The sequence below is a fragment of the Musa acuminata genome, chromosome BXJ1-7, assembly GCF_036884655.1.
Source record: "Musa acuminata AAA Group cultivar baxijiao chromosome BXJ1-7, Cavendish_Baxijiao_AAA, whole genome shotgun sequence".
Classification (NCBI taxonomy): domain Eukaryota; kingdom Viridiplantae; phylum Streptophyta; class Magnoliopsida; order Zingiberales; family Musaceae; genus Musa; species Musa acuminata.
In genome coordinates, this window is record NC_088333.1 from 28,887,540 (window position 1) to 28,898,410 (window position 10,871).

At 37.4% G+C, this 10,871-nt stretch overlaps 2 protein-coding genes across 6 annotated transcripts in view; one reads left to right on the forward strand and one right to left on the reverse strand.

Moving 5' to 3' along the window:
- The window catches only part of LOC135679012 (putative D-cysteine desulfhydrase 2, mitochondrial), a 25,528-nt gene extending 22,922 nt beyond the window's left edge, over positions 1-2,606 (forward strand). For all 3 annotated transcript variants that reach the window (XM_065192345.1, XM_065192346.1, XM_065192347.1), the window contains one exon: positions 2,208-2,606. In XM_065192345.1, coding sequence (XP_065048417.1) covers positions 2,208-2,454 — 247 coding nt within the window. In that variant the 3' untranslated portion in view covers positions 2,455-2,606. The remainder of the gene's footprint in view (positions 1-2,207) is intronic.
- A 131-nt stretch (positions 2,607-2,737) lies between these two features.
- On the reverse strand, positions 2,738-10,552 carry LOC135679011 (condensin complex subunit 2-like). 3 transcript variants are annotated; one of them, XR_010515139.1, is made up of 14 exons: positions 10,196-10,552; positions 9,911-10,012; positions 9,696-9,813; positions 8,957-9,030; positions 8,826-8,886; positions 8,545-8,745; positions 8,149-8,438; positions 7,936-8,080; positions 7,601-7,854; positions 7,486-7,516; positions 6,202-6,341; positions 5,380-5,490; positions 3,221-3,629; positions 2,738-3,177 (listed from the first exon to the last, which is right to left on the reverse strand). XR_010515139.1 is itself a non-coding variant. In XM_065192344.1 (13 exons), the coding sequence occupies exons 1-13, from the start codon at positions 10,481-10,483 to the stop codon at positions 3,420-3,422; spliced, it is 2,019 nt and encodes a 672-aa protein (XP_065048416.1). In that variant the 5' UTR covers positions 10,484-10,552; the 3' UTR covers positions 2,738-3,419. The 3 variants fall into 3 exon arrangements, 2 of the variants coding, with proteins under 2 accessions (XP_065048416.1, XP_065048414.1); XM_065192344.1 differs by having other exon boundaries at positions 2,738-3,623; XM_065192342.1 differs by having other exon boundaries at positions 2,738-3,629.
- Between the last annotated feature and the right edge of the window lie 319 nt (positions 10,553-10,871).

The window sequence follows — 10,871 nt, forward strand, 5'->3', positions numbered from 1 at the left end:
TCTGGTTATGTGCTTATAACATTGGCTTATTGTGGTTCATACTGAACCTCTAAAATGTTCATTGGAACCAGAAAAAATTGCATATTACTTTGAGAAGCACTTAGATATAATTTTTTCCTATGTTTTAAGCATGGATTTATTAGGTACGTTTGAACTTGTTGGCATGCATGACATGACTTTAAGTTAATGACATGGTACTGGAAACAAATTTCAACTATCCACACCTAACACAGTAATTTAAAAAGCACTAGGCGCTAAAAGGCGTCAAGGTTCCAAAACGCCTGAGGCGCTAGGCGTTTCCCCGAGCGAAGCGAGGCATTAAAATATAAAAAATATATAATATAATTAATAAATATAATTATTTAAATAAAAACATGATATTAAATTAAGAAAATATTAAGTATAAAGTCACAATATCACATTAACAAAAGTCTCAAAATTCAAAACAATAAATAAAGTTAGCAGTATTAGAATTGAAATAATATATTATTAATCTAATAAGTAAAAAATACTGTTAATAAGTATATTGTTAGTGTTAACAGTGTACTGAGTCGAGTGTGAGAAGAGAAGAGACCGAGGCTACTGACTGAGAGCAATGGTAGTGGTGAGCAACGACAGTGGCAGTGGCGAGCATCGACAGCGGCTGCAGAGAGCAGTGATAACGGAGAGTAGCGACAACGGCATCAGAGAGAGGTAGAGCGAAGAGCAGTGACAACGAAGAGTAGTGATAGTGGTAGTGACAATGGAGAGAGGTAGTGGTAGTAGAAAGAAAATGTCGGTGGCGGGAGTCAGCTTACGGTTGGGAAAGTCACTAGGGGCAACGGAGAGAGGCAGATATCGGTGCTTTAGTTGGTTCAATTGAACTAACTAACGCAAATGCGATAGAACCAGACCTAACATGCTGGTTCGGTCGACTGATTTAACCCAGGCGCTCACCCGAAGCACCCGGCGCATGGGCTCGGGTGAGCGCCTAGGCAGCGCCTCTTTGAAGCGTGCCGCTTGGATAGTAAACGAGGCACTTGGGCCTCGTCTTGCCTCGCCTCGCCTGAGCACCTTTTGAAATCACTAACCTAACAATTAGTGGATGACATGAAATATAAAAATATGAAAAGGATGCTACGACATGAATAAGATGATCTAGAAGTTTTTGTCCTATTTCGAATTAGATAGACATCCATTAACCGAATACATATAACTTGATGTTTGTTTCCTGATTTTCCTAAGTTCAGGATGCAAATTTGTCAAAAAAATGGAGTGCATTGTGTTCTTTGATTTTGTATAACCGTTAACCCAAACCTACTGAGATATGGAGACTTACATTGGCAATAAGCATAACCTTTAAGATAACACCGAAGAGTGTTTGCTGACAGTTCCTGTAATGCCATCTAGAGGACTAGGGAATTCACTGGTAATCACTCTAATGTCTCCTTTTAGATTATTATTTGTTTGCTTTTGCTGGATGGTTAATCATTTTTTAGTGCTGATTCTTGACTGTTTTGTACATTGTCTAGCTATGTGGATAGTGGAAATTCCAAACTAATAGAACTCTGATTTCTCATAATTAGTCACTGTTGATAAGATCAGGATTGAAGAGGCAACTTGTGGGCTATGATATTAAATTGTTAGGTACAAGAGAAGCACAGTATTTAACTTTAAATAACTAATTTTAAGAGAGATAACATGTAGATAAGCCTTTTCTTGAAGTAGAAAGAATTGACCTATGATATAAAAAATGGCTATAAAGCAAAAGAGAAAGTAGGTAAACAATTATTGTTCCTGTATCTTCAATAAGAAAAATGATTTTGTTCGTCTACAGAAGAGTGCTTTGGTTCTCCCCATACAAAAGAAGCATCTGCTTGAACCTAACCAAAGTTCACAGTGGTGGAGATTTGGCATTGGGGAAAAGAGGAATCAAGTTGTAAGTAATAGATGAAATATTGCCAGAATTGATTAAAGAACATGAAGAACAGCTACTGGCAGTTAAATTGCTACCAGTTATCCTTGTCAATATCCTTTTAGAAAAGAACCAAATGACGGATATACATTCTATTTTGAAGAACTTTGATTTCAATAGAAACCTTTGGGATATAATCAACTAATAATGTTTATATTATTAACTAATTTCTCTTACTAATAAGGAAGTGCAGCATATATTTGTTGGTCGTCCAGATATTCTTTTTCCTGACTCGTTATTATGCATATGTAAGGTTTGGAAAGGTACTAAATGGTGAAATTGATTTGTGCCGGCGAATTGCTCAACAAACTGGTGTTCTTTTGGATCCTATCTATACTCTGGCTGCTTGGGAGCATGCTGTTCTCCTTGCTGATGCAGAAGCCGAAAGTCATGCTAAAGTAGTGATGCTTCACACCGGCGGCACTCTTGGCTTGTTTGGATTGGCGCAAAGGTATGTATCTGACTTCAGATCTGAGGTACCCACTGTGCATACCTTGTAGCAAAACAAATTTCTGTGGTGATCAGTTTATCAGGCCATTGAAGCATTATCTCATAGGCATACAGTATGGAGAAGATATTGGTAGTTTATTGCAATGTTCATCTCACCTTTGTCACTTGTCCTTTGAAAACAAAGAAAAAAAGAGTTGATAGAGTGACCTGAAGCAAAATATTGGTTTGATCTAATTGCATAACTAATGATTGTCGATAATTGTGTGTGGTGCAAACCTTTTTTTTTTTTTTTTGTGTATTATTACATGCAAGGCTTAGAGAAGGCAATAAAATGTTGGGCATAATTTGTGTTATATACAATTTTGTTATTACCATCATGAGACATATCACCATAAATCCAAGGCAGATGACACGAAAAGAGAGCGTTTTGTTGTATCACAAACCTTTTAACTTTCCTGTACCTCTTTAGCCTTTCCCCAAATGCGGAACTCCAAGTTGCACGATTGAAGTAGGTTGGTCTACTTCAAATGCAAAGCTAAACTTTCACTTTCCAGATCTAGATGACCACTGCTGCAGCACACTTGGAGAAAGTGGAGTTGATTCTAAACCCTAGCGAGGTTAACTTGTCATCATAATCCATAATCCATGGTGTCAGAATTAATACAAACATGGACAAGACGGCCAATTCAGAAGCAAAAAGATTTTGATTGCCTCTAATTAAACATTATTAAATATTTTTTAAGAATGCTTCGCAAATAGATAAGGCTATAAACCTTGTACATGTTAATTTATCATACAATGCATAAGGCTATAAACCTTTTCATCCATCAGATGGAGCTTTAACAAAGAAGAGAAATTGAACAAGCAACACGTACCAGTACCCGGAAAACCCTAACTAACATACACCAACATCATCTCCTAGTACATCAGCATCTTACAACTTGAGCTTCCACAGTTGAAATACTCCTGTGCCATGGGAACAGGAAGTGCACTGTGACCATTCGGGTGGGTAGTATCACTTGACAAGTGCCGAAGAGGGAATGTGTATATCAAGTTCATCCAAACTAGGATGATCATGGATGCTGAGGGAGTACTCATTAGCTAAATGCAACAGACAAATGAAAATTAGATGTGGCGAGATATCCTTGGCAGCAGCTGCTGCGCAGTCAGTAGGAAAGTGTTGCAAAACCTGCCTCAGAGAAACTGTGGCTTCACAATCCTGTTTCTGCAAATAAATACTAGCAAATATGAGATCTGAGAGCAAAATCAACCCAGTCCACATAGGGAAGGAAAAGAAATGTGAAATTTGCGGCCCAAGACTCAATCAGTTAGTTCTAAAAATGCACTAGACAAACTTGAAATGACAAATGTAACCTATTTCTAACAAGAACTCGATGGTTTTTAAGATTATTAATCAACACTTTAATCAATAACCGAGAAATCAAATTCTATTTTGAAATTGTGGAACTTGGTTCACAGGCTCAGCAAATTAAGAGAGGCCGATCAAAGCAGGGAGTGAGAGCAAAGCAGGGAACTTGGTCCTTTACTGCAATGGCTTCCATATACTTAAAGCAAGGAGTGAGAGCAAAGCTGACCCACCAAGGGTCAGCAGGGGCGCTAATCTCCTATTATGTTGGATCCATGAACATGTTAATTCCTCCAATACCTTATAAACCAGATTTCTTTAATCCTTGTAGTAAACTTTGTGCCTTTGCCTTGATTCCAGGTCAGGTCTAGTCAACCATCAATTTCGAACAGTAGACAGAAATAGTGTTACGATAGGATATAGGCATTCTTGTATATTACCATCTCATATAAAAGTTACGGATATAACAATAGAGTAAGGCCTTGAATCATAGCCTGTCTTCATGTTACAGTGATCACAGTGATGAGGACAAGATATGAAATGCATCAACTCTAATGTGTTTTATAAGAATTTAACCTTAAGTCACTTAACTGGACAAATAAACAAGCTACAGTGATGAAATATGAGGAAATACAGATTAGAAATTCATTTTTTTCAGTCAGTGGAAGAAAAATACCACTTATAGTACCATCTGGGGAATGTAGCAGATTGTTCCGTTTGGTTTGCTACAGGAAGAGAGAAATAAAGGAGGACCAACAGGAGAAATAAAGAATATAAGAGATGAAGAAAATAACAAACGAAGTAGAAAACGATTATACCCAAATTCATTCCTAGAACTCTTTACCTGGGATTTCAGGTCTCACACGAAAGACACTTTGCACATGGATGGAATTAAACATCCTTCAAAATTTGCTTCCTAATAACTTGAAGGTTTTTCCAAGTCTATATGTAGCTAACAGAAGGGCTTAAAAAACAAAAGTTTGACTCAAAATATAACTCTAAGGGCTCCCTAACATAACAGCAAAAGATATGTAAAAAATTATCCATAAAAAAAAGAAAAAAAAGTAAGTACAATCTGACTTGACTCTATATGGATTCTAAAAGATGACTCTGCTGTGCAAGCAGCTTCCTGCCCTTCTGTGTCATGTAGTATTGCTGAATTTATATATTTATATTTCTATCTGCTGTCAGTTGTGCATCTAAAGCATGAAAATGAACACAATCATTATTTGCTTATTCAAAATTTTCTGCTATGTCAATGTCAATGGTTATTCATTCAAAAACTATAACATCTTGTGCTATGTCAATGGTTTGTCCTATGATTATAGAGAGAAAGAGAGAGTATAATGGAGTAACCATTTTCAATGGATGATGAGATTCCATTAGTACAGAGCCAATTTCCATGAACTTATTGAATTTTCCCATTGTTAAAAAGAAAAATAATGCTGTTACATTTTGAGAAACATCAAATCTGTAAGTGGTTGGAAAAGTTGTAAGAAAGATACATGATATTTCAACAAATATTCAAGCAAAGATATCCAACTAGCAAGGTATATATTCCCCTTATCGCAAACCAACCTCAAAATAAAGAAAAAAAGACAGGACTTACCACATTAGAGGTTTGAACCGAATCTTGTATATGATTCCAGAGCATATCTTTCAGTGCATGAACATCAACTTGTTTAGATACCTTATCATATTGAATATCCACCTTCCTTACCTTCAGTTCAGAATGAACAAAGGTTAATATGATACGGTACAGTTAGCAACATTTCCAAAAATGATAAAGCCTATAGGATGTACATGAGACCCTCACAGCAAAGAACCAACGTAACAAGAACAAGGCCTTCATGTCAGCAACTACTTAGGGCCGTATTTTATGGAATTAGCAGCAATACGATATTCTTAATCTGGGGCTTCTCAAAAAATGGAATATTATATAAATGACTCTTTCAGATTGAATGTGGCAGATTAATACAGTTGATGGGAAGAGATTTCAGCCTCATCGGGTTTACAGTCAATTTCTGAGGCCTCAAGTTTCTCATATAAAGTATTTGATCAAGCTTTAGCTTCATAAGCTGCATAAAGTCCTCACTTCAGACAGGACATTTTAGGAAAGAAGAATATTTGGATTGCAATGTTTAAGTTCAAATCCTTCAGATATAACAGCAAGTTTTTTATGAATCAAATGTGATTATAGCCAGAACCTTAATTTCAGGCCTATTTGTTCACATGTTCTCCTACAAATGAAACTTGATGAAGATGCCTTAGTGAGCATAGTGATCATCTTGCTTCTATAGATGCCTTGGCAAGCATCCGCACTTGCAAAAATGGCAGAACATGAGTGATGTAAAGTATCCTTCCATTCTTGTGGATAAGCAGTACATTGGAAGTACCGAAGGACTTCAATTCTAAAAGTGAGAGTACAAACCTGGCGTGGTTGACAAACAAGACTCCCTGGATCGTCTGCATCACTACAGGCAGTCCCATCATCAAAGTTATCATATGTTGTGCTTTCATTATCCCATGATGTTAATTGAGCAGAGCTCTCATCATCTTGTCTTGGTTCATCTGTGCAAACATTTGTTTAGCAATCAAAAGAGAATCTGCACATAATTTGCCTTTTACAAAGCAAAGACTAAATTTCCTTTTAGTATGAAATACAAAAACAATAAGGCCAAGAAAAGCAAAGTAGTTAAACTGATTTATGTGGTAGTTGGCTTCTTATTCACATAAATGTTTCTATAGCAAGTTATTAAATCTAATTGAGACCATAAAAAATTAGATTTGATATGATAAATGATAAATCACTAGTAAAATAGTGTGATCTACTACAAAAATTCATGATCTAAGCAATTAAGAAAATGATGTCCCATATTACCATGAGTAGGCCTATATGTTGATTAAGCTTGAGAAGAAAGGTACCAACACCTCTCCTAACAGGATTATGGGAGGAATGGGAGCACCTCCTTTAATGGAAAATTCCTATTATGAACCTATTGGAAGAGGGAATAAATAATAAGGGGTACCCCCTTTGTCTCTTATGTACAAAGAGAGACTTCAACTTCTCTCTCCTACAAAAACAGTTAATAGATCAGTTGTCTTTTTCTTTCTCTTTCAGCTCATGTCTCTCTCATCTAATTCTTGTTGTTCCACTCCTTTTCCCAGAAGTTTTTCAACAAATAGTTAATAAACCTAATGGTGTTCTAGGGTTTCTAGATTGAAAAGATTGTGCTACCCAATTCCTTGTAAAGTGTTTCTAAGCAAGGACAAGAAATAAGGATTAGCAGGCATGCCTCAATGTTATGAGAAGAGAGAAGTTGTATAAACTTCTTAGGAAAAGTTCAGACTGGTATTGCAGCATATGGTAAGCAAAGTACATGTTGATGAGAAGTAAAAACTTTGTATGCATAGGCATTCTCCTTAGGTGCTTCAATTGATCACTTTTGTTGGCTTTATATACCACAATTCTCATTTGAACCAAGACAAAATTCTTTAATTATAGGATGTATTTCATAATTACATTTCTAAGCCACAAAATTTGTTGATCATCGCTTTAGCTATGGAGAACTGCAGTAGCAAAGTGTCATAAAATAAGATAAGAAGTTTCAATATATTAAATACTCAACTACACTACAAGTGGAAGAAATTGAGAGGACGAATTTATGAAAGTGATGCATCATAATAATGCACATGAAGGAAAAACAAAACTTACCAGAAAACTTTCTTCCTTTCTTTCCTAGACACTAAAAAGAAGTTGAAAGAATTGTCAATTAAGATGGATAAAGTGTTTTTGCAACAACCAAATAACTTTTGACACCTCTACTTACCATAACATTGGGAAGTAGAAACAACTTGACAAGACTTTCGGGTCGGTAATGACAATCTTCTGGAAGTGTGATAACAACTGTTGCCTTGTTCACAGGTAAAGTTAATGATTTTGGATTCTTGGGAGGTGCAAAGATATCTGAGATATCATTTTCCAATGATTTTGTGAAATCAACATCACGAGCTTCCTTTCGGTTCCTTGGCTTCCTGTTTACTATTTCTGAATTGGTATCCGGTGGTTGAACTTGTTCTGTACCTACAATCATTTCCTTAAAATAACTGAGCTGGCCAAACTAAGACTGATAAAGTAAAAGTAAATCAATTCTTGGGTATCTACCTTTGACTTTTCTATATTTCCAATGATCAGGTCCTGCCCAAGCATTTGATTTTGAAGTAAATCCCAAGCCTAGAGACAAGAAATCAGCAATTTTCTCAAACTTTTCTTCCACAATAGGACCACCAAAGGTGCAGTCAAAATCCTCCTGTGTAACAATGCAAATATTTAATAATAATAATATACTACAAGTTTAGCATAATTTGCAAAACATGCCTCCTGGTGGCTTGTAAAATTCAGGTTTGTGCTAGTAGAGTTGTCATCAACTATGCTCAACTGATGATCATGATCAAGGTTCCAAGGTCCACAATCATCATCAGATGCAATTTCACCCAGCTCTATGTGGTTGTTCTCAGGTACATAATCGTCAACCAATGGCACTTGAGCCGAACAATTTATGTCAGGTGGTCTACGATTATCTTCATCAAACTGATTAACAATATCCCTCAGTGTTGGTGAAATATCATTTGTTGTAGGCATATAAATCATCATTTTCTCAATGTAATCTGCATAAAAGGAAGTGTTTTTTTTTTCAATTAGCAAAAACCTCACAAATATATAAATAGTCGTTAAAAATTCACAATATAAGTACTTCATAACATGTATCCATACCTTTAGCAAATGAAAGATCAATAAATTCAGGTTGGTCATTTTCAATTCCAGATGACATGCACTTTTCTGGGTACTCAAATGAATCAAAAAGTACACGACAACCACCATAAACTCCAAGGTTGTTCAATAGAAGACCCTTAGCTCCACCTTCATCAAATTGTGCAGAAGTCTGATGATACAGAGGATCAACAACGAATGCCACTGAATGTAAGATTCACTAATTAGTTTCAACTTACGTATCAAATAATTCTTGGATTCATAGCAGAAGCATTAAGCGTTACCATCAAACTTTTTCAAATTAAGCGCGTCGAAAGATGACTCCAATGTCAACAGAGGTGACATCTGCAGTTATTAAGTGGGGTGAGCTTAAAGCAACATCCTAAAAACTAATTATTATAGGAAATATAAGTACCTTTCTTTCCAGGTCCTTCTTAGAAAGGCCATCTGCTTGTGCAGTATCAATGTTATCAACTGTTTCCATGTTATCTGTCATTGGATATTGTAACATTGGTGACTAAACACTATTAGCAACTAAATCACTGACATATTTTACCCTGAATTCATAAATAGTTACAAGAGAGGTGAGGATGGATGATTTTCACACTTAAACTAGCATATTTAGATGTGGGATGAGTTTGAAGTAGCTATCTGTGGATTCACTCAGACAGAAGGAAAGCAAACTCTAGAGTTGGCATTTCATTGTTAAAATTTTCTTTTTCTGTAATATTATTTAATTCTGCTTTTCAGTTATCTGGAAGAGAAAGGAATCATAGGTTAGATAAGAAAGAATGGACCAGCCATGTTGCTGAATTTCTCTTTATCAATAACCCAACAACCACAATGCCTAATAGGAACTATAGATATGCAGACACAGGAGCTAGGCTGCAAGAGCAAAAAAAAAAAAAAAACCTGATAACTTCATCAAGGCCTTGTAACAATAGACAAGGAATTAACACTGTATCCACTTCCTAACATAGTTCTTAACTTTCTTTTTGATAAGAAATTCTTCATATAATGATAGTTATTAAGCTAATTGTCTTTGAAATTTTAAATAGCACCTTGAAGAGAATGCTTTTAGCAATCAAACGTTAGAGTTGTCTGATTTTTAATCGTTTTAGCTATGAAAAGGTCTAGCAGCAGAAGATCCTAACCATTATCTTCTTCTCGGCCAGCTCGATTGATCCCTCCAAGAACCTTATATGCCTCCGAGTGCACTGAATCAACTCTCATCGAGTATATCTTCACCCCAGCTTCCAGAGTACAACTTGCCTAACCAATTTTACATTCAGAAAAGATTCGTTTTACATGCCATTAAGATGACGAAACATTAGAAACTCATTAAATTCGAGGAGGGAAAGGGGGGGACCTTTTGGAAATTGGTCTCATCATCGTCTTCAGGACTAACCCTGATGATCTCACTGAGGTGATCTATGAGGCCCAGCTCCCATGTATTTTTCTGGTTAATTTTCTGCATAAAAAAACAATTTTAAAATTAAAAGGAGAACTCAAAAGAAGATGCGTAATCGAGAAAGGAAAACCGAAACCCTAGAACTTTCATTTATCCAAGGGATAAAATGACAGTGAAAAAAGAAAGAAGAAGAAGAAGAAGAATTGATCCAAGCAATGTGAATCGAGAAGAAAGGCGGCGGACGTTCTCGCTGGCGAGCTTGATGCAATTATGAAAGAGATCCATGATCTGGCTGCGGTCCATGAAGTCGCTGGCCACGCCGGAGGAGAAGGAAGGGTTGGGGGCGGAGGACCTGCGTCGGACGGAGGCGGCGCGGGCGGCAGCGCGTGCCTGGGCGCGCTCGAGCTGGTCGTCGTTGGAGCCGAGGGGGAACGGCGGGGACTGCAGCCGGGAGGCCATCGGGGTCTTCGGCGCAGCGGCCCGGGGCGCCTTGGACAGCGGAGTGCGGTGGCCGTAGTCATCATCGCCCATTTCGAATGGATCGGAGCAGGGCGGTGGCTCTCGGACTGGAATTCGAGTTCCCTCTCTTTTTCTTTGCCTGTGGCGGTTCTTGTAATTTCGAAACGATTCTACTTGTTGGAGATCCCCTGACGATACACGGGCCGAGTTTACTGGTTGGCCCGGTCTAAGATTGTTGGGCCGGGCTACGAGTGTCGAGCTGTGTGGGTAATCTTGCCATCAAGTCTCTCGTCTGTGGCGGTTCTTGTAATTTCGAAACGATTGTTCTTCATGTTCAATACACGTGACGATACACGGGCCGGGTTCAATGTTGGGCCGGCCTAAGCTCGTTGGGCCGGGCTAGAGCGTTGAGCTGTGTGGGTGTATTTGCGTGTGTGCCTGTGTTTTTTCTCTTTTGAAG